The sequence below is a fragment of the Phyllostomus hastatus genome, unplaced genomic scaffold, assembly GCF_019186645.2.
Source record: "Phyllostomus hastatus isolate PE091 unplaced genomic scaffold, TTU_PhHast_1.1 phas_scaffold_501, whole genome shotgun sequence".
NCBI classification, from domain to species: domain Eukaryota; kingdom Metazoa; phylum Chordata; class Mammalia; order Chiroptera; family Phyllostomidae; genus Phyllostomus; species Phyllostomus hastatus.
This window is the reverse complement of record NW_025334033.1, coordinates 70,259,131-70,281,776: the sequence shown is the minus strand read 5'-3', so window position 1 is coordinate 70,281,776 and position 22,646 is coordinate 70,259,131. Positions and strand designations below refer to the sequence as shown.

At 67.8% G+C, this 22,646-nt stretch overlaps 1 protein-coding gene across 1 annotated transcript; it reads right to left on the bottom strand.

The window, feature by feature from the left end:
* Positions 1 to 384: 384 nt before the first annotated feature.
* On the bottom strand, positions 385 to 1,857 carry DIO3 (iodothyronine deiodinase 3). Its single transcript, XM_045823078.1, has one exon. The coding sequence runs from the start codon at positions 1,855 to 1,857 to the stop codon at positions 943 to 945; it is 915 nt and encodes a 304-aa protein (XP_045679034.1). The 3' UTR covers positions 385 to 942.
* Positions 1,858 to 22,646: the final 20,789 nt, after the last annotated feature.

Genomic DNA, 22,646 nt, shown 5'->3' with positions numbered 1-22,646 from the left:
AGGGGCCCCCAGCTCCCCGCCCTGCAGTCCGCAGTGCTGCCTAGAGGGCCCCTCACGTGGGGTCCCCAAGCTCTTTCCCCCCACTCCCGCCCCCGACTCAGCCCCCCAGACCCCGTTCCCTGGGAGTCTTCGCCTCTTCCTCGTCGTTTGGGCGCCGGGACCACCTCACTAGACAGACCCCACCCTCCCTTCCCACCCGGGTGATGGCGGCTTCCCCGTGGAAACCCAGAGCACTTCCCCCCGCCGGTTTCGGGTTCTGCCATGAGCCCCCTGCAGTTCGGAAGCAGCTCGTGGTCAAGACCAGTTAGAGGCAGCTCGTCATCAGCAGTGGGGCTCCAGAGCGCCCAGAACAAGGAGGGGGAAACAACCCTGCCCACCCTGCCCCACCCCATGCCCCCCACCCCCCTCAGGAACAAGACACAAACACAAAGCAGCAGAGCATGCCCGCGGAGCGCGACAGGTGTGGGTGCCAGGCAACTGGGGCGAGCCGCGCGGCAGAGCTGGCACCCAGCTGTGCTCAGGGCGTGAGGGTGCAGCCCGAGTCTCTTTGGGGGGGGGGCTGTTGTGCCTGGCTAGAGGTGCTGGCTCTTCTCTCCGGGGGGGGGGGTGTGCAAGAACACAGCAGAGGCCTCTGCAGGACAAGTCCACAGGCATACACAGACAGGGCGGCACAGCACCCACGCTTGGGAGGGACTCAGAGCCAGCAGGCAGGCGCGGGTGAGGGACAGTCACAGAAGCAGAGTAGGGGTGGCGGGGCGGGGGGGGGGAGCCTTCAGGTGGCTCGGCTGAGGGTGCAGACCCAGCCTGCAGTGTGTGGCTCAGCACAGCTGTGTCACCGAGCCCTCGCCAAACCTGACTTGGATCGGAGCGCTTGCACGTGGTCTTCGAGAGCTCGACGGCACGGCGCGGCCCGCCACGTGCCGCCCGAGGCCCGCGGGCTGCCTACACGGGGCCGGGCAGAGCGCTCTGCAGCCGCTGGTCGTAGCGCTCCAGCCAGGCGCGCAGCTCGGAGACCTGGTAGCCGTCGGGGCCTCGGCCGCCCTGGTACACGATGATGCCGCTCTGGATGACGTAGAGGCGCTCGAAGTAGGCGCCGTAGGCCGAGCTGCTGGAGTTGGCCATGGTGTCGAGGACCAGCGAGCAGCCCGGCACGCCCTGCTGCAGCACCCGTGCGGCGAGGACCCGGTCTTCCAGGCTCCGGTGCTGCGGGACGCTGTAAGGGGTGTCCGTGGTGACCCAGCCGTCGGAAGGGTGTGCCTCCTCGATGTAGATGATGAGAAAGTCCACGTCGCGCTGGTACTTGGTGACCAGGCGCTGGAAGGCGCCCATGCGCGCCATGAACGGCGGTCAGGTGCAGCTGCCGAAATTGAGCACCAGCGGGCGGTCTCCCTGCGCGAAGTCGAGGATGTGCTGGTAATGGAACCCCTCGGGCAGGACCACCAGGGAGTTGGGCGCCGGGCCGCCCTCGCGCGCCTGCTTGAAGAAATCCAACTTCTGGCCGTGCCAGACGGCCTTCAGCGACGCCAGGGTGCACAGGCGGTTGTCGTCGGACACGCAGATGGGGGGGTCGTCGGGGGGCACCTCCTCACCGTCACTGTTGAGCTCTACCTCGGATTCGGGCTGACCCCGGCGCCTACGACCCAGAAAATGCTTGCGAATGCACAGGAAGTCGAGCAGCCAGAGCATGAAGGCCGTCCCGAGGAAGCGCGGGAACAGCACGAGGCACGAGGCCGTCTGGGCGCAGAGCCTCAGGGAGTGAAGCAAGAGGGAGCGGAGCATGGTGGCCGTGGCCCCCCGAGCCCCCTGGGACCCTCCCCCCTCTCCCCCCACCAGCGGCGGGGCGGCCTGGCCAGGCATCTGGCGGAAACGCTGCAGGGAGCTCAATTTATAGCTGAAGCTCCACTTGGCGGGAGACTCCTCCTCCGGCGGGGCCCGCCCCCTTGCAACTTGAGCCCGGAGATGCCCCGGCGGCGCGGCCAATGCCTCAGAAATCCCGGGCCTGGGGCGGGCGCTAGAGGCTGGAGGGCGGGGCGACCAGGCAGAGGGCCGGACTGCTTAGCCAGCTCTCGGGGGCGGGGGACCCCTCCGGGGAGGCCTCCCGGGACGGCGAGCTGGCCCAGGGACCCAGGCGTCCGCAGTGGAAGTCCTCCAGTTAGTGCGAGCGCTGGCGCGGCTGCGGCCCCTGCAGCCTGGCCCGGGCCCGCGCCCCTCTCGCTGCGCACCTGAGCGGAGCTCTCCAGCGCTCGCAGAGCCGCGCCGGAGCTTCGGTTCGCTTCCCGCGCGCCGCCGCCGCCAACGCCGCCCCCGCCGCTGATGCTCTTACGGTTCCGCTGTCCAGGTGCTGCCGGAGCCCGTGTCCGCGGCCGCCGCTTCTCTCGTCCCGTCTCCCGCCCCGCCAGGCGAGCGGGGCTGCGAGGAGGCAACTTTGGGTCCCCGCTGCCTTCCCCGTTCGCCCGCGGGCGCCGCTCGCCTGCTGGAGCCCGCTCGCCCGCTCGTCTCCCGCGCGCGCTCACACTCGCGCCTCGCACACGGCCACCCCCCGCACGGCCCCGCCACGCACACCACGCTCCGCGCCCCCCGCCGCTGCCCGAGGCGGCCGCGCGCGGCCGCGGCCCCGGCAGCGCCCGCCCCGTCCCATCGCGTCCCTGCCCGGCGCTGTTGTTCTCAGGTCAGCGGCCTAGGGCGCAGCGGGAAGGTGCGGAGGGCAGGGCCCGCCGGCCGGGGAGCGCCGGAGACGGGAGGGCTGGGGAAAGCCGCGCTGTCCCTGAGCATAGCCGAGCGCTGCGGGCGCGGGGCGCGGCGGGCGCGGGGCGCAGGGCATAGGCGCAGGGTGGCGGCGGCCCCGGCGGCTCTCCCACTAGGGGTAGCTGTTGCCTGAACGCCGGAGCGCTCCCCTCTCGCCGCTCGCCTCGCCCGGCGCAGCCCCGGCCGCCGGGCGCACCCGTCCCGTGCGTCCCCGGACGTTGCTCTCTGCCCCGGGAACGTCGAGACTGGAGCGCCCGAGCTGAGCCACTTTCGCCGACCGCGAGCGCTGCGGCTCGACTCACCGCGGAGGCGCCGGGACGCGGAAAGTGCGTACTCTCAACCGGGAGCGTGTGAGGTTGTAGGGGTGCGGGGCAACTCCCCAACTTCGTGGGGTCCTGCTCGGCTTTGCCCCCGCGTCCTTCTGAGGGCTCGCTGGGAGCGGCGCAGGGCCGGCGACCGGGTCTCGGCGGCGGCGGGGCAGGGAAGTGCCTTAACCCGGGGTCCCCGAAGCTGGGAGCGAGTCCCGCTTCACCTCGGCCTGCCTGCGCCGGGTCGCGAGTGCTTCGTACCGGCTCTGGAGACTCCAGCCGCCCGGGACGCCCTCGCGGCGGCAGGGACTTCTCCGGGGTGGCGGTGGCCGAGTCCTTGTCCGGAGCCGCCACCCGGAGCCTGCGTCCCGTGTGCCTCCCGACCCGGGACCGGCCGCCCAACTTCTTCCCAGGACGGAGACCTCGCTGGCTGGCACCAGGGCCGTGGCGGGAGCTTGTCGGGCGGAGGAGGCGAGGGCGAGTCGCTCGCGGCGGCAGGACCGGAGTCCGAAGTTAACCGCGGGGCATGGAGCCTCTACCCCGGACTCGGCGGCCCCCAGAGGGCGCGGGGCTGGGCCACCGGGACGCGGGTGCGGAGGTCCTCCCCTCCGGTTTCCGTGGCCTCGGCGGGATGCTCGGCCCCGCGAGCTTGCGGTTGGCCGGGAGGCCCCAGCGGGACACGACCCCGAGGGGAAGGCGGGGAGGGGCGCGAATGTAGCCCCTTTCTCTTCCCCCAGCCAGGCAATTCCTCTGCGGCCTGGGGCAGGGGCGTCAGGGGCCGCGCGGCCCAGGAGGGAAGCCGGCCTGGCCCTGCACTTGTGAGAGCGAGTCCGGGCCCCTCAGCACCCTGGCAGGGGTCACCCGGGCGGGTTGGGGAATTCTCCCTGAGCCGCCCACCCCCACCCCCGGCTGGGGCTGTGCCAGCGCAGGGCCGGGGGAGGTGGGGTGTTTTTCCAGGCGCCTGCCCCTTCCCACAGGGCACCTCTGCTTCAGCACTGGTTTCCCTTCCTTGCCCTTCTGTGTGTGTGTGTGTGTGTGTGTGTGTGTGTGTGTTTGTGTGTTTTCCGGGGATGGGGTGCGGATAATAGGGAGAGGAGGCTACTTGGCAAGTGTCTTGAGAACGTTGAGGGCTGGGGGTGGCTGCCTCCTGGGCAGAGGCAGGAGCGGTCCCCACGTCGTTGGGTAGACTCTCCAACCCCGATTCCTTGATTTCTGGGGAGTGCCAGCCAAGGACCTGTGCTGCCCCCACGCACCCGAGAGCTGGGGCAGGGCCGTGGCGCAGTCCCCCCACCCGCTTCCACGTTTAGTTTCAGAAAATGGAAAGCCGCCCCGGGCTGGTAGAGCCCTGGGTGCGGCCGGGGGTGGCCGTGCTGTGTGGGGGAAGGGGTCTGGGGCAGATGTGAGACTGGCCCCTCTGGCCCCTGTGTGGGCACAGCCAGCCCAGCCCAGCCAGCCGCCTTGGGGACACGCCCTCCAGCCCCAGGGAGGCTCGGGGGGCCACCGTCAGCAGCTCTGGGGGACCCGCTCCGCTTCTTCTGCTAACAGGCAGCACCCCGCGCCGTGGGGCTCCAGGATCTGTCTGGCCCCCACAGACCCTCGTGCAGGTGAGGATGGACCCGAGGTCCGGGTGGTGCTGGCCTTTGGCCTCTGGGACACGGATCCCAGCTTGGTGGCTTCCTCCAGTGTTTTCTGCCCCCCCCCCAAAGCCTCTTTGCTCCCCAAGCAGCCCCTGCCCCACCTTGCCCCAGCCCAGGACAGCGCCCCAGCTCTCCTTAGACCTAGCCCTTCCTACCAGCTGCCCACCCTGTCCTGGGGTCAGCAGCGAGCCCACCTGGGGCTTGGGGGAGCACCCGATCTCTTGCACAGGACTGGCCCCAGTGGGCCTGGCAGGCTTTGTCCTGGGGGTCCAATGTTGGAGCTGGGGATACCCCTGCCGCCCCCCCACCCGGCCTCTGGGGCCTGGCCAAGCCTGCCTCCCCTCCTCTCACAGCCTAGAGGGGCGGGCGGGGGAGGCGGGAGGGACAAGGGAACTGGCTCCATCCAGGAGCGACTTGGCAAGGGGGGGGAGCCGGGGGAGTGCTGGGCTTCAGGTGGGCTCCCCGCCTCCCAGACGAGCCTCAGGGGGCTATCTCCCTGTGAAATGGGGTGCGGTGCGGGTGTTCCCAGGCCCTGATCCCCCCCCACACTGCCCCGTGTGTGGGGCTTGGTAGGTGGGGGTGCGGCGGGCACAGCCACCGTCTCCCTCCTGGTGGAGCGACTCCCCGCACCCAGAGTGGCTGATGCCGGCACTTCCGTGGGGCAGGCAGGGCTGCGGGGAAGAGGGCCTCCTGGGGCTCCTCGGAGGGGCAGGCCCAGCCGGAGCTGCAGGCGTGAGCTGGCCTCGCCCTTGGCCCACTCGTCGTGGCCTGGCTGCCGGGGCTCCGGGCCTCCGTGGCCACTGGCCCTACCTTGCCCTCCCCTCCACTGGCCTCTCGATGCCTCGGGCCTCTGTGCACGCTGTCCCCTCACCTTCTCCCCACTCCGTGGCTCTCGTCCCTCCTCCTCCTCCACCACCTGCCCCCCCACCTGGCCACCCCAGGGAGCTGGGCCTTCCTGCCTGCCCCCTGTGCCCTCAGGCATCTCCGCAGCCTCGGCCGGGGTGGGTTCTGCCAGCGGGCCCTGTGTCCACCCCCCCCGGCCCAGCACCTCCCCGGCCGGCTGGCTGGGTCCTGTGCAGCGAACGCCTGAACCTGCCCCCCGGGACGAGCTCAATAAACCGCTGTGAAACGTGTCGGTGCGGTGTGGACTTACTGAGAACGCGCCTCGGGTCTCAGGATGCTTCCTCCAGCCCTTCGGCGCACCAGCGGCGGTGAGGGGGCAGGGGGGGCTGGCGGCCGGCCCGATGGGGCCCTACAGGCCCTGTGGCCGCCGAGCGGGGTCTGAGGGAAGCCCCCTCCGGCCTGTGTGTGCCCCTCCTGGGTGCGCAGGCCCCCCCCCCACCCCGCCCCCAGCGACCGGCCTTCCCGCGCTCCCGTGTCCTCGCCCTGCTCATACACTCCCAGACCGATGTCTTCTTCCCAGACCCCGTCCGTTCGCCTCTCCTGAGCTCGCTCGGCCACAGCACGGGGGCACGCCCTGCAGGGGGCGCGGACGGCTCGGAGCTCAGGGGTCTGGCCTTGAGGTGTCCGAGAGACAGCAGGTTTCCGTGGCCCCAGCAGGCCCCAGCCGGGCACCCTCCGGGACTGTGAGGCCGGAAGGGGGCAGACTGGGGGCCGGGCCGGAAGAGCTTGCTGGGGCCACTCGGCCTGGAGGGAGCAGGGGTGAGGGGCTGCATTCCGGGGCAGAGGAACCCCGGGGGTCCGGGCCGGCCTGGGAGGTGACGCCCTGGCCACCTGCTGTGTGGCTACCTCCCCTCCGTTTCCACCGGAGTCTGGGGACCGTCAGCGTGCAGAACCCCGGGCTGAGTGTGGACAGAATGGTCTGGGGCTCATGACCAGGTGGGGCCTGGGCTCGCCCTGTCCCTTCCTCTGGCCTCTCTCGCATCGTCCTTCCCACAGTGCTTTCCCTGTGCCGACCCCCCAAACTCTAGACGGCTCCGGGAAGCCCTCCAGGCCCTGCCCTGCCCCTGCATGCTGCCGTGGGGCTGGGAGACCCCCGGTGGAGGACGGGAGCCCCCGGGCCTCCTGGGGGCCCTCCTGCTTGCCCCCAGCACGGTCATTCACTGGACCCATTCCTGCCACAGCTCCAGGGCCCTCACTGCTGGGACCGTCCCCACAGCTCAGACCCAGAGCGGGCTCCGGCTTGCTCCTGCCCCGACGCAGCGGACACTGTGGGGGCGCCCATCAGGGCTCCCCGGTGTTCAGACTGCCCCCTTGGGAGGGGCAGGCGCCTGCCCGAGGCCCGAGTGAGGGGTTGCCCGAGGCCCGAGTGAGGGGCTGCCCGGGGCGCCGGGACGCCGGGCCACGCTGTGAAGGAGACCCTGCCCCGAACCCCGAGGCTGGCTGGGGGCCCACCTTGGGGTCGCTCATCCCACCCATCCCTTACCGTCTCTGGAGAAAGTGGGGGTTACCGCCAGCCCACAGGCACGCCCTCCCGGCCCCTTCGCTTCTCTGAGCCTCGAATCCCTCGGCGGAGAGGGGAGCCCGGTGTCACGGACCTGTGTCCCCTTGGTCAGCAGGGCAACGCTGGGCCTGGGCATGTCCATTCCTTCGTGCCCCGGCTCGACCTGCAGTGCGTCTCGGGTCCCCTGTAAGAAGCCGTAGACCCCCGGCAGGTTCCACGGCAAGATGAAACCATGAACATGAGGAAGGCCCACCACCTGCTGGGGACACAGTGCAGGCGCCGTGCCCTCCCCATGGGCCGTCACAGATGTCATCCTGCTGGTCAGGCCTGGCTGGCTGATCCCCAGTGTCCAAAAGATAAAAGTGGCCGTCCAGCTGTGCCTCATGAGTGGCCGTGTGTGTGGCTGGGCGTATGGCTACCTCCCCTCAGTTTCCACCGGAGTCTGGGGACCATCGGCGTGCAGACTCCCGGGCTGAGTGTGGACAGAATGGTCTGGGGCTCGTGGCCAGCAGGAGAGCACCCGGCCAGGACCGGGGCCCTCGGGGGACTCAGATCTGTGACACGGTGACAGGGCGCGCTCGCTGCAGAGGCTGTGCCGCAGCCCTGCGCTGCTCTGGGGTGGGACTGTCCCCCCCGGACCGTCTGTCCTTTTGCTGCTGGCCCCCCAGCCCCGGTCCAGCGGGGCCCTGGGCTCCTGAGGGACTGGGGCACGCAGTCCGGCCGGGGCTCTAGGAGGGGTGGGCGTGCGCGATTTCCGCAGGACCTCCTGCAGCAGGTGGGGGCCGCATCTGTGTGGCTCCGTGGGTTGCAGCAGGGGCGCAGCACCGCCTCCACACCCACTGCGCCGTCGCTGTGTGACCTTGGGCAAGTCGCACGAGCTCTCTGTGCCTCCTCCGTGGAGTGGGCAGAACACCCCCTGGAGGGGAGCACGCGGTAAGAAAAGCTCCCGTCACGCACGCACTGCCCCGGCATGGCGCCCAGGACACGGAAGCGCGGTGTGCCTCCCAGGGGCAGCTGGCACGAGTCCGCACCAAACCCCAGGCCCTGTGCGCACGCGTGACCCTGAGTTTGGCACCTCAGGAGCCCGTGTCCAGACGCCCACCACCTGGGTCTGCTCCTCTCCCACCGGGAGAAAGGTCCCGCCGGGCCCTGCTGGCCCATCGAGGCGGAGGCCCCTCTGGGAAGCCTTGTGGCCCCAGGCACGTCTCTGACCCGCTCACTGTTCGGGTTCACACGCGGCAGGAGCCCAGTCCAGACTAACTGAAACTAAGAAGGAGTTCCCTGGCTGTCGTCAGGGAAAAGTCCCGGAGGAGCCACGGCTTCAGGCCCAGCTGTATCCAGGTGCTCAGGGGATGCTGCCAAGGCCCTGCCCTGGGCTCTCCCCGGCTTGGTTTCAGGTGGCTCTCTCTGCTCGTGGGCAAGGTGGCCCCAGGAGTGCCGGCTCTTGGGGCCAGTGCAGCCCTCGTCCTGGCCACCCAGAGAGGAGGGAGCACAATGTACCCAGGGCAGAAATCTGGTGGGGACCGATGGGGGGATCCGCTGCTTTGGTCAGATCTGGGTCTCAGCCCACCCATCTCAGAGAGGGGTCCCAGCTCACATGAACTCCGTGCATCCTCCCAGGTCGGTGGGGGCGGGCGGTGCTGGCAGACACGTTTGTGTCTGACGGCCAAGGACCCCGGTGACAGTGACAGCAGCCCTGGGTTGGGCAGTTACTCGTGCCACATAGTGAACCTGCCACAGGCTTTTGAGGTCCCCGTTTCACAGGCGACAACACTCAGGCTCGGAGAGGAGACCTGATCAGCCTGCAGACACGTGGCTGAGGTCTGACTCGGAAACTCCCGCTCCCCGTCCGGCTAACCAGGTGTTTAATGGGGCGCCCTGGGGACAGGGGTCCCGCCCGAGGGGGAGGGGGAGGGGATGTGGGAGGCCCCGAGGGTGTGCAGCGGCCAGAGGGAGCCCCAAAGTCTGTGGGGAGGCTGCTGCGTTTGTGGGGACCCCGAGTCGGAGGCACCTGCAGGCCCGGGAGAAGATGCCCGGGTGGGCAGACGCATGAGCCTCGCACCGTGGGAGCGACGGTTGGCTCTGCTTTCAGGGTTCATGGTGTCGGGGGGGGGGGTGGAGGGGAGATGCTGGAGGCTGGCACACTGGAGGGGGACAGCGGGACGGCCGAGACCACGGCATGCCCGCGGAGGTGCAGGAGCCCGGTGAGCGCCATCCGGGCAGCGGGTCTGAGCCTTAGCGGCCCCGGGGCAGGGCGGCTGCTCCCCCGAGAGAGGCACCCCCGGGGTCCCCGGGCTGTGGCTGGTGCAGACGCCGGTCGCCAGGGGGCTGGGGCCACTGTCCTACAAGGACCGGCCTTTCCACCGGAGGGACCTTTGGAATCTCGGGACTCGATGGAAATCCGGACTCCGCCTCCTAGATGCTGAGTGGCCGTGGGCGTGTCCCGGGCCTGTCGGGGCTGTGGCCGCTCGTCTGTGAAGGAGGGAGCTGGTGTCCTGCACTCGGGGGGCACCGTGGGCGTGGCGTGCCTGGCCCAGGGTGCTCGGGACGCAGCGGCCAGTGTGTCTATGCCCACCTTCCCTTGCATGGGGTCTGATGGTTGTGGGGGGGGTTTGATGAGGGGGTGGCAGCAGTCTGGCTCTGCAGGGGGAGAAACGTGTCCACACTCAGTGCCACAGGGTGTCCCGGGCAGGGCGGGAGGTGGCGGCCGCGAGGTCGGAGGGGACTGAGGGAGTCCTTCCTCGCTCCTGCTCCGGAAGCCGGTCTTCTCTCTCTGGGCTCCGCACGACCCCGCTCCTCACAGGCCCCCGAGTCGGCCAGGGTGCTCTGGCCACCGTGTCCCCCCACTGACCCAGGTCCCCGAGGGCGGGCTGAGCCTGACTCGCCTGTCTGCCAGGCCAGCCTCGGTGGGCACGGGTCCCGGCAGAGCTTTGGAATTCGCCCCCGAGCCCCGTGTGGCCTCTCCGTGTCCCAGTGCACCACCTGGTGCCCCCCGGTGAGTGAGGAGCCTGCCGGCACCTGCGGGCACACGGGCAATGCCGGGTGACCAGTAACCCCACGCGACAAGCACTGGTTTCTCATGCCCCGCGAGGCTCCGCTGGTCGGGGCCTTGGTGGGCTCTCGCGGCCTGTGGGTGGGGGCGGGGAGGGCGGCCGGCGTCCGCGGACTAAGGGTGGCTGCTGCTACGGTGGTGGCGCTGCCCCGCTCCACGCACCCCTCCTCCTCTGGCCGGCCCGCCCGCCCAGCCCAGCCCCGCGGGGCGGTGGGGCCAGGGGAGCAAGCCCGAGGCACGAGCTCTCGGAAACCCCTGCTCATCACGAGTCTGCTCGCATCCCGTCGGCTCAAGGAAGTCGCGGGTGAGCGCCCAGGTGCGAGTGGGGGCCCCGCACAGCTGCTGCAGTGTCGTCTGCTCGGGCCCCCAGCCAGGCCTGGCACCTGCGGCTTCCCCGCCACGTCCCTCCCCCTGGCCCCGTCCCTCGTCCCTCCCTCGGCCAGCCACGTCCCGTGCGTGGGACCGAGCTCCCTGGGCAGCACTGTGGGTCAGAAGGTGCTCACGGTGATGCCTGGGCCCTCCAAGGCAAAGGACCTCTGTGGCTGTCATGGGCCCAGCTGTCACCTGGAGGGGGGCAGTCGCGGGAAGACAGCAGGGAATCTGCCCCGGGCACCTCTCTGGGCAGGTGGGCTCAGGAGCCTGCTGCCACAGCCACGGACAGGACAGCCAGAGTGTCTCCTGCGGCGGGGGCTGCAGGTCCAGACCTGTCCCGAGCACGCATGGCCCCGGGACGGCGAGCCACCTCCCGTGGGGGCGGCTGCTGGGGCCGCGCCCTCTGCGATGGGCAGCCCTGGGCTTCGGTCTGGCCTGTGGTGGCCTTAGAGGGATTCTCGGGGCACCTCTGTCCTTAAGAAGGGCTCTTGGGAGAGGAAAAAAGAACACATTTCAACACCTCCAGATTCTGAAAATGGATTTCTCCCAGGGAAACAGAGACTCAGAGTGTGTTCTCTTCGCTGAGAGAGCGCCAGGAACGTTGGGGGGCTGGGGGAGGGGAGAGAGGCCTCGGCGAGGAGGAGGAGGAGGGAGGGGGAGGAAGGAGGAGAGGGGGAGGGGGTGGGAACCAGTCTGGAGTCACAGAGATCTGGATGCGAATCCTGGCTGGCCACGGAGGGGCTGTGTGACCGGGACACTCGACCTCACCTCTCTGGCCTCTGTCTGTCTTTCTGCCCCTGGGGCTGCTCTCCCCACCTCGTCAGGGGTGCCTGAGGGTGGGGCGCAGGGGGGGCCGTGAGGGACGTCCCCAAGCCCCAGGACGGGCTGATGGTGCCCGCTGCCCCAGCCGGGCTGCCGTGGCCTCAGTGCAGCCGTCAGCTCCCTCCACTCCGGCTTCTCCGCCTGTACCTTGGGAGCTAGGACCTGCACCCCTCGAGGTCAGGGGAGCTTGGCCGGGACGCGGCTACGCCAGGCACAGCACCCACTCGCAGGTGGGGCGGGGCTCCCAGTGGTCCGCTGGTCCCTCCTGGGTCCCCGCCAGGGCAGGCCCTTCACCTCACCCTGCTTTGGCTGGCACAGTCTCCCCGGGCCAGGATGGGAGGGCTCCCGGGTTCCAGCAGGCCCGTGCCACGGTGTCTCTCCGGGGACCTCCGTGGTGCCTCCGGTCGTGGCTCCGCACCCCCCGACCTCAGTGCCCCAGACTCACTCCGGGAAGGCGGCTCTCCGCTCCGAACGCCGCCCAGCCACGCGGGCCCCACAGCTCCTGAGTACCGGCCACGCCGCTCAGCCTGGCCTTTGAGGCCTCCAGGGGGGTCCCCCACCTCCCTTTTCAGCCCCATTTCCTGTCCCGCCCAACACTGACCCAGCGCTCCAGCCACAGGTTGTGGCAGGCACAGCAGACCGCACTGAGTTCCAGGCCTGTGTGGGGGTGTGACGGAGACCGTCAGCCTCCCGACGGGAGACACAGGTGCCTCGCCGTGCTCATCAGGGTCGGGACTCGAACTCAGGGCTTCCGGCTCTGAGTCCACGCTCTTCGCACAGAGCCACGGCTTCTCCGCACGGGCTCCATCGGCCGGCTCTGCCACCTTTGGAGCCTCTGGAGCTCCTTCCCATCTCATCTTCCCAAGGCTGCGCCCAGATGTGGCCTCCTCCAGGAAGCCTCCTGAGATTTCTCATCAGATCACCTCTTTCCTCCCCCGGCAACCTGCTGCTGCCTTTTACTCATGACATTGCTTCACCATGGTCCTGGCAGGGAGGGAAGACTGTGTTCTAGTAGCAAAGATTGGTAGTTGCCCCCCCCCCTTCCCTGATATTCATTCTCCTTTCTTCTTAAAGTAAAAGAAACCTCAAATTTGCACTGGGCCCATGGCTACCCACTCAAGTTTTCTGCCTCTCTTATAGCTACGTGTAGTCATTTGACTAAAACCTTACCAGTGACATGTAAGGAGTGACCTGTGGGACCTCTGGGCCCTACCTCTAGAGGGAAGAGAGGTGGCTTTCCCTTCTTCTCCCTATTCACGCTGCTGGATGGCAGACGTGATGGCAGGAGCTGGAGCAGCCGCATTGGCTCTGGGATAGAAGCCTGGTGTTGAGGGTCACAGAGCAACAAGGCAGAAAGAGCCTGGGTGGCCACCATGTCAGCCGCCTACTGACACTCAGATTGTTGCAGCCCTTCTGTCTTGGTCAATCCAATAATACACTTTTGGCATTTGTTACAGCAGCCAAAATGTATCAGAATGAATCCCAGTTAGGACAGGTCCAGAAACAGAACTCCGCTCAATGTTTGCAGAATGACTAAGGGATCAATGACTAGAGGTCAGCCAGCCACAGCCTGGAGACAGCTTTTTAGAGCACTCGGAGCTCTGGGGTCATGGGAGGGGCGTGTCCGTGAGTGTGAATCCGGAGCTGCCTTGTCATCGTGAGTGTGGCTCCTTGGGCCAACTACGGGATGGCCCAGTGGCCCAGATGCCTCTGCTGTGACCTCGAGGGTGACAGTCCGCCCTGCAGAGGGAGGCTGAGGCGACGGCTTGTTTCTAAGGCGCTCGTGTGCTGGTTCCTCTCCTGGGGGGAACCAGCTGCGGCGAGAGTTCAAGCCCCCCCCTCACCCCGCCTGCCCTCCCTGGCACCCCGCCCCCACCCCGCTCCTCGGGCTGGGAGATTTAATGAGCCTGCATGAAAACATCCAGCTTGTAACAATAAATATTTTCCACCAGGACTTTTCCTGCACTTAAATTAATGGTCTCAGAGTCCCTGGAAATGGCTGCACAGAAGAAAAAAAGGGAGTCTCCTTTCCAGAAGCTGTTTTTAATATTGCAGGATCACGGGCCCCCACGGTTGCCATGTGCCCTCTTCACCCCAGCCGCCCTGCAGGAGGCAGGCCTGACTTGACCCCTCCAGAGGAGGCCCACCCTCCTGGGACCCGCCTGCGCCCACTTCGCGGGCCGCCCGGGGCCCAGGCAGCCGCACCTCGTCCCGGGGGGGTGAGAACCCAGGGCCCCGAAGCCCCGGCCACCGCCGAGGTGAGGAGAAGGCTCTTCTCTCGGCCGTGGCCCCACCTTTGGGGCCTGGACTCCGAGACCCACCGCCTGGAAGGGGCTGCCCCGGGAGGGTCACCGGTCACCCCAGCGGCGGTGCGCCCAGGGTGGGGGCTGCGGAAGTGGGTGCGGGGTCTCGTGCCCACGGCAGCCTGGGCGGCCCGCCCTCCCTGTGATCCGAGCAGCAGGTGCCTTCCAGCCGCCACAGGACGCAAAGGTCTCGCTGTTGCAGAGGCGGTGTGAGAGGGGTGAGTGCGGTTCCCAGCCGCCGGCTGCGCAACGCTTTCCGGCGAGGCGAGACCCGTCAACACAAAGCTCACCACCCTCCCTCCTCGAAGCGCACGGCGCAGGGGCGTGACTCCCATTCCCACTCGCGGGCGGGCAACCCTCCTCACCCTCCGCCCACACGGAAGGCTGTTCATCTTGTCGTCTTGTCAGCTGCAGCTGGGTCCCCACGAAACACCAGCTCCCCTCCCCCGGCCCTGCCACCCCCGCCCCGGGTCTGCCCTCCGTCTCCATCTCCGCGGGTCTGACTGCTCCAGGGACCTCTGAGAGGTGGGGCCCTGGGACATGTGTCATTTTGTCACTGGCTTATTGTGTTCAGCATGACCTCCATCCTCCCCCCGGCTCATCCAGGCCATACTGGGTGTCAGACTGTCCTTCCTTCGTCAGGCGGAGTGACCGTCCCCTGCAGGGCCGGTGCCTTCTGAGGCTCCAGGGGACAGTGGGTTTCTTGGCCCGTCGGGGCTTCCGGAGGCGCCTGCACCCCGCGGCCCCCCAGCTTCCGCTCTGCTGCTCCGCCTCCTGTCTCCCTCTGCCACCTGCGAGGGACCCCCTTGAGGACATGCCCCTTCCCCCAGAATCACCTCCCATCCCTGGATCGCTGGCTGAATCGAGACTCAGCAAAGCCCCTCTGCCCCGAGAGACAAGGCCCCCACAGGTTCCCAGCGCCTCTGGGGGCTGGTATTCCGTCACCCACAGGGTCCAGCCTGTTCTGCAGGGTGCTGGGGAGCCACTGAAGGTGTCGGACAGAGGCAGGCCGTGGTCAGGTGTGAGTAGGGGAAATGCCCCGGCCCGCGGGGCTGCTGCAGCCGGGGGCCAGGGCGAGGCTGGGTCTCCCTCACAGCCCAAACCCCAGCCCCCGGCGGCACCTGGCACCTGGCACCTGGCACCTGGCACCTGACAGGGGCTTCTTAGGCGCTCACCGCATGAGTGAAGACGCTGCAGTGAGCTGCCCACAAGGGTCTGGGCTGGGGAGGGGCTGGCCCCGGAGGGGTCAAGGGCGGCCCCGTGTGCGTGCGGACGCCTGGAACGCTCTGCCCCTGAGCGGAGGGACTGACGGGTGCCCGCAGACTTCCCTCAGCTCCGCCCCAGGCGCTGCCCAATATTTCCGAATATTTCCGAATATTTTTCCGCTGGTCCAGCACGAGTGCTGAGAACGGCCTGGTCCTCACGTCCTGCCCGCCCTCACCTGACCTGCGCCCTGCCCGTCCCCTGGGCACCGGTCTGGGGCTAAGCCGAGAACGACTGAGGCCTCTGATTGGACAGGGGCTGGCTCCTGCCCCGCGGGCTGGGCGGCCATAGGTTGGATGTCCGCACAGGGGGCGGGGCCCATAGGCAATCTGTCTAATAGGGCCTCGACAGAGCTGACCAATCAGAGGGCTGTGTGGGATTGGGGGCCGGGAAAGGTACGTGGGCCGCTGAAGAGGGGCAGGTGGAGGGGAGGACAGAGGCGGGTGGGCGCAGGGAGGGGGGGTGGCTGGAGCTGGTGTGCCCTCGACAGCCTCGCGCCCACCCTCCGCACGTGGGGAGTCGGGACACCCGCAGCCTTCAGGAGCCGGCTGCGTGCCCGGCACCCCCGGGATTTTCCCGCCCCAAGGAGCACGTCTCCCCAGGTTCCTCCCCCCCTCCCCCCCTCCTCCAGGAAAACCCGCACTCCCTCTGCAAGGGCCGGCTCACGGCTCTGCCCTCGGCACCTGCCGGCCCTCGCGCCTGCGCTGCGGCGTGTTTTAAAGCATGGGGCTCCGTCCCCAGTGTGAGTTCCTGGGTGCAGGGCCTGGCCTCGCACAGCCCCGAGGACCCACTGATGGCTTGGGGTCGTCAGGGTGGAGCGAGGGGCGGGGGTGGGGCGTGGCGGGGGACAGCCAGCACAGCGGGTGGGCCGCAGTCGGGAGACTGGGCGTGAGCCCATCGGTGGTGGGAGGCCCAGGGGGCACCCCGCAGCCCGGGCAAAGATGGCACTTGGCGCAGGGTCCCGGGGGTGGGGAGTGGGGGCCCAGGCTCACCAGCCGAGAGGATGTCTGCTCTGTTCATGCCGGGCTCCTGGGTTTGCTCTGGGCTGAACCAGCCTGTGGCCCCCGGGGCCCTGGCAGCGGAGGAGGGACCAAGGATGAGACCTTATGGGGGCCCAGCCAGAGGCTGGCAGCTCCCCCCATGGGGGCAATAGTGGGTGCACCTCTGCCCCAGCCTCTCCCTGGGCCCTGCCCCTCACTCCCTCCTCTTCCTGCCCACCCCCACCCCACCTCGGTGCTGGTGCTCACTGCCCTCAGCTGCCCTGAGGCAGCCTCTGCTCCCCCACTTCTAAGGGTGAGCAGCCTGGTGCCCTCTGATACTCTGAACCTGGTTGCCCCTCTGCCCACTGGGTGACTAGGGGCAGAGGTCACAGGTCCCCAAGCCCCTCCTTTGTCTATTTAGCTACATCCGCCAAGACCTCTCTTCTGCCAGGTGGGGGGTCAGCAGAATCTCACAACACTGCACCATCTGCTTTGTATCATCAGTTTTGTTATTTATTTAATGTTTTTATTTCAGTTGACTTGCCTTAAATTTAAGTACTTACATCCTAAGCAATAGAATCTGAGATTCGGGGTTTGATATGCTAGTTATATATGTTTTTCTCAATACATACGGACATAAACAATAACTTGAAATAGAAAGAATTTTGCCTGGATATCCTTTCAAATCACTCGTTACCTCCCTCTGAGAAACGCCGAACCAGTTTGCTGGGGAAACTGAGGCTCTGTGAGGGGACAGGCTGTGCCTCTGCATGAGAACACGCTGGCCAGTGGCCCCGCGGCCCAGGCCGTCGGCTTGCCCTCCGAGGACTTGCCTGGCGGCCTCCTGGGCGGGCCCCTCGGGGGAGGAGGTGTTTGTCGGGAAGTGACACCCAGTCCCACTGGTCTCCAGCCCCCGCTGCCCCGGCCAGTCCATCCTGCGCTTGGAGGCTGTGCCCAGGGTGCTGGCCTCAGGGTGCTGCTGGGTCCGGTGTTTCCAGCTGGCCTTCTTCGGTCCCCCGACGACTCTGGCCTCCCCTCTTTCCACCTGAGCCCTCAGTGCTGTGGGGCCCTGCGCCCCTCCCCACTCAGGCTGCATCTGGAGGAGGAGCTCAGGGATGGAGGAGTGACTGAGTGCCGGACCCCACCCTCGGCCCGGCCCGGTCACTGCCCCAGGTCCTGTCTCACAGACAGGGATCCTTGGTGAGGCCTTTTCTTCTGAGTAAGCTTGGGTGGGGCACCTGCTGGGGGACTCTCAGGCTGCATTCTTGCTGGACTGGCAAGAACTGTATTAGCTGCAAGGGCGGGGGTGGTGGTGTTGTGGAGTCGGACCTGGATTTGGAGGACAGGAAGCTCAGCGGAAAGAATAGCATTCAGCATGGAGACACAGGCCACTGCACTAGGGTGCCCACTGGAGGGAAGGCGAGATCCAGCTGGGGGATCCTGGAGGGCTGCCTGGAGGTGGCGGTGAGAGCAGCAGTGCTCTCCATTGTGTGCCCAGCACTGTGCTGAGTGCTTAAGCTACATTCCATTATTTACCCTCCTGGTGCCTGTGGTGGGGCGGAGTGGGCACCTCCAATTCACAGAGGAGGACCTTGCTCAGTGGTTCCAAGGTGACAAAGTGGCACGCAGGTGGCAAAGCCAGCATTTGACTCTGCCTCGTCCGATGCTGCCCACCTTCGCCCTCCACTGCGGTGGAAAAGCACCCCGACGTTCCGTGTCTCGGAGCAACAGCGTTTCCGAGCTCACCGTTCCTGCGGGTCAGGACCGCGAGCGACTGCACAAGGTCCTCTGCTCAGGGCCTCCGCCAGGCGGTGGCTGCGCTGCACCGGTGCTGAGGCCCCCCCGCTGGGGCGGGATCAGCTTCCGACTCAGCCAGGGGGTGCTCGGCGGCTCTGCCTGCTGGCCGGTGGCCGGGGGCTGCGCTCGGGTCCCGGCCCCTCAGCCCCCCAACCAACATGGCAGCTCCCTTCCTTGCCAACGTGCAGGCGAGCCTGCAGAGTCCTGAGAGGCTGAGGCCGGCCTTTCGTCATCTGGTCGTGCAGGTGACACCTCATCCCTTTTGGAAGTGAGTCACAGGTCTGCCCTGCCATCAAGGGGCGGGGACCCAGGATGGGGACCTTCTTTGAAAGCTGCCCCCGACCCCATGGGCCACGTGGGAGTGGTTGCTCTGGCTCCCACCGGCTGAGGCTGGGCTGTGCGTGGCCGTGACCGGGAGGGGTGACAGTGCAGGGGGAAAGGCTCTGGGTAGCCCCTGCTAAGGGGGTGCGGAGCCTCACCGTCCGGCCGCTGCCTGCCCCCTGGGAGCTGCAAGCCCCCCAAGCACTGCGGCCTCCTCTCGCGCCCCCCCTGACTCCTTTGGTCACCTCCCGTCCCCTCTGGGCTGTGGGGAGATGGGCCTGATTGGGGCACCAGGAGGCCCCCACCCCCACCTCCTTTAGGACAATGGGGGAAGGATTACAAGGAACTCACCATTTGTTCTTCAAATGTTTTGCAACTTTCCTGGAAATCTGAACGGTCCCCGAGGGGCCCAGGCTGCTGGTGACCTGGGCCGGGAGGCAGTTCCCACCGTAGACTTTCCAGGGACTGGTGGCCGCTTGGTGGCCGGGCCGGGACCCCCAGAGTGTCTCGGGCGGTGGTGGAGCGGGGAAAGAGTGTGAGCGAGGTGCCCCCTGCCCCGCTCCCTGCTTCTGGATGAGCCCCCTGCGGTGTTCCCAGACCAGCGGGCCTCCCCGGGGTCTCCTGCAGTCCTGGGTCCCCCCTTCCTGCCCAGGTGTCCTTGTTCTGGCCACTGAGGGGCAGCTGTGAAGCGCAAGCACAGGGCCCCACTGGGGAGGCGGCGGCGGCCTGCAAGGGGGGCCCACAACGGCACAGAAATGACCCGCAGCCAGGGGACCTGGGGCGGGGCCGGCCCGGGTCTCTGCCTCCCGGTCTCCCAAGGAGAGTGGGGAGGCTCAGCCCGCACCGCCCACCGCAGAGACCCCGCTGCCGTCTAGGGGCCGCGACCTCCCGCCTGGGCTCCAGCTTCCTCCTCCGCAGTGTGGACTGTTGCCGGGGTCAAATGAGGTCACAGAGGTAGAGCGTTTTGTACGGGACTGTGTTCGGAGTTAGCACCTCAAGAACGTGAACCCCCGAGCGAAGACGGAAAAAGGCAGCCTGGGGTCTGCCTCCCCTGCCCCCACCCCGCTCAGCCCCGAGAGGGGTGTTTTCTAGCAGTGGCCCAGGGCTGGGCAGCTTGGGGGTGCAGCCTCGGTGCCCCCAGGTGTGAAAGGGGCCTTGCACCCCGCCCCGCCCCGGGAGGGCTGACGGCGGGCTGTCCTCAGGTCTGGGGTGGGCGGACGCCCCCCGCCTCCGCCTCCACGCCCCCCCCCCCCCGCCGCCCCCTTGTCTGCCTCGCTCTCCTGTTCTTCCGTCTGGGGGCTGCCCGCTCGGTCCTCAGCTGCCCCCCGCCCCAGCCCGGCTGCCGCCCCTTCCGCTCCCCCTCCCACTCTGACAAAACTGTCTCCGGGGGACGGTCCTGGCTGGGGTGTGGAGGGCCCGGCCCGTGGCCGTGTCGGCAGCCTCTCCCGCAGCTGTGTCTCTTCTCCCTCTGGGCTGTCCTTGTCCTCGGCGCGTCCCCCTCTCCTCCCACGGCACTCCCCACCACGGTCCTTCCGGGGCCTCCCCCTTGCCCTCCATCCCCTGCCCTCCCCTGACCCAGTCACCGCCCAGCTCTGCCCTGTCCCTGCAGGCGTGTCCCACCCCTACGGTGTCCCCTGACCTTGTCCATGAGAATGGCCCCCAGGCAGGTCACACTCAACACAGCTAAACACATCTCCATGGCCCCTTCTGCCAAGGTCCACACCAGCCTGCCCTCCTCTGCCGCCCTGGTCCCCCCAGCTCTCTCCAGGGGTCCTTCCGTCCCGCCACCACCTCTCGGCCAGAGGTGGAGCACACACCGTGTCCTCACTCACTGGTGTCCCTGGCAGAGCCCGCGGCCCCTTCCCCAGCAGCCGTTCTCCGCCAGCACCTGGCTGCCCCGACGTCTGCATCTCCCCGACTCCCTTGCAGCTACGTGTGGCCACGCGACTGCGTCTGGCAATGGCCTCTGTGCAGCTTCACACTCGCCAGCCACCTCAGGGTTGTGCCCGGCGAGCGAAGGCACAGGGCACCTGGGAAATCAGAGCCGAAAGAGGGGCCAGGTCCCGCTGACTGTGGAGAACCTGCTGGCTGAGGAGGGGCGGCTGTGAGCCTGGCCCGCCCCGGGGCGGAGGTGAAGAGACACGGGCCCGCCCCCGGGGGGCCTTGGGCGAGCAGAACCACGGACGCAGCAGTGGTTTCCCGGCTGTGCTGCAGGGTGCTAGGAGCATCCAAGAGGCGGGCAGCGGGGCACACAGGCTCTGGGGCCCGAGGGGCAGGAGCCAGGAAGGGTTTCTGAGAGAGGGACACCGAGGGAGGGGCAGACGTTGGCTGTGTGGCGTGGCGAAGTGGAGGACACATTTTCTGGTCGGGGTGAGGGGGGGGACAGTGTGTGTGAAGGATAGAGGGTTATGGAAGCACAGGCTGTTGGGTGTGGGAGCGGGGGGCGGGGGAGACAAAGGGGATGGGGGCCCAGCCCAGTCCTGCCCCCTCCCCCTGCTCCCTCACCCCCCGCAGGTAAGAGAAGGTCCTGAGGCCCAGGGGGCAGCCGGGGAGGGTCTCTGCGGGGGGGGGCAGGGGGGGATGGGGAGGATCTGGAGAGTAGGAGGGGCAGCAGCGGGGGGGGGTGGGCCTCGGAAGAGTGGCCCCTGAGGAGGGTCCCCTGGAAGGCCTGATGTGGCACGTGCTCCCTTGGGGAGGGGTCGCCCACGTGCCGGGCTGCGGCCCAGCGGTTCCTAGGAGGGTCCGGCTCTGCCCTCGGACCTGCTGGCCTGGGGGCCCTGGCCAGGCGCGGGTGGGTTTAATAGCCGTCAGGAGCCTGCGGCTTCTGCAGCGCCAACCAAACTCGGACCTTCTGGTGTTTACGATTGGCAAAGTGAACTTCCTGTTTTTAAGAGAAAAGGATTAGAAACACTTATTAAAAAGCCCTTTGAAAGGCATCAAAAGACTTCCCAAATGTCAAATGACTCTTACAAAAGAGCCATTTAATGATTTCAGCAACATGAATGGGAAACATACCAGCCCGGGCCTCCTTAAATGATCACAAAGTTTCGCAAAGCCCGGGAGGGACTGGGCGGCCACGTGGAACGTGGACCGAGGCTACCTGGGGAAGCTAGGAGCAGCCCCGTGGGCAGGGCAGCCCTGCCGTGGGACGCGGGCAGGGGAGGGGGCTGTGGGGGGACACAGGGCTCGGGAGTGGCCAGGGCGGCCCCTCCTTAGAGTTTAAGCCCGTGGCCCGGACTCGCACCTGGCCGGCCTGTGCAGCCTGGATGCCATCGGCCGGCGACATGCCCCCAGTGTCCGCCGGGCTCGCCCTGGATCCACAGCCCCTGACCCCCAGTGTGCCCAGTCCGGCTCAGCCGCCCACCTCCCACGGAGCTCCACCCGTGTATCCTCCACCCTGCCTGCCCCTGCCCAAGCCCCCAGCCCCCAGCTCGGGCCTCCTCACCAGCCTCCAGCTGTCCCCTCTGGTCTGCTCATCCCTGTCCCCCACCGCTGCCCAGGTGCCGGTGCTGGACACAGGAGACGCAGCCCCTGCCCAGGTCTCGGGTGCAAGCTGACCTCCGGTGTGGCCGCCGAGGCGGTGTGGGAAAGGCCGAGGGAGTCTCATCCTCGCTGGGTGCTGGGGCCACCCCGGGACGCCAGTGGTCCGCAGAGCCCGGCTTCGTGGGGAGACAGCTGCGGACACAGGTGCCCCCCTGCCCCGGAGCCCTGTGTCACAGCACAGTGGCAGGCCCCAAGGGGACCCAGCCCCTTGGCTTGGCCACCCCGTGCCCTCAGAATCCCAGGTAGGACCCTTCTGCCTGGTGGTGTCCCCATCAACCCGGGTGCCCGGCTCTGTAGAAGGGTCACCGACCGGTGAGCCCGCGTCCAGTCCGGCCGGGGCCCCTGACCTCACACGACCTCTCAGGTTTGTAACTATTTGTTCCTGGGTTTCACTCCAAACAGGGTATGCCGTTAGTTAGGAAGCTATAAAACACTTCAGTATTTCCCAGAAAGTGCCAAGGAATTCTTGGAATAAAAATAACAATGAATAAAGTTGTCTGGAAATGAGGCGATGGGGCTGAATTTGATTACGTCCCATTTAGAAGAGAAAATTAGCTTATGGCGGCTGAGGTGAGGTGAGGTTTTCTCTTCAGTAAAAAAGATGCTTTTCACACTCCCCTCCCCCCAGGGCTCTCAGAGGGGGGGGATGGGCTGGAGCGAAGGCTGGTCTGCAGGGCCCCAGTCCCGGGGTGGGGGTGGGGGTGGGGGTGGGCAGGGCCCAGGCTCCTGTGGCCACGCCCGGGACAGCCCGGGGCCCTGACCACACCCCCCCCCCCCGTGAGGACCCCCAACGACGGTGTCCGTGCAGAGGAGGGGCAGAGGGGGCAAACGCCGAGACACCTGTTCTCGTCTTGGTAAGCAGAACCTGTGGTCCCACCGCCACCTGCTCACGCCCTCCCCCCTCCGCCGCACGGCCTCCTCCGCCCGGCCCATCGCCCCCGCCCGGGCCTGCTCACGCCCGCTCCCAGGCGCATCTCGCTCCCCGGCCCCACGCCCCGCGCTGGGCCTCCTGCTCTGCCTCCCTCCCGGTCACAGCACGGGGTCTTCCTCGTGCACTGTCGGCCCTCAGAGCCCCTTCCGTGGGCATGGCAGGCCTGTG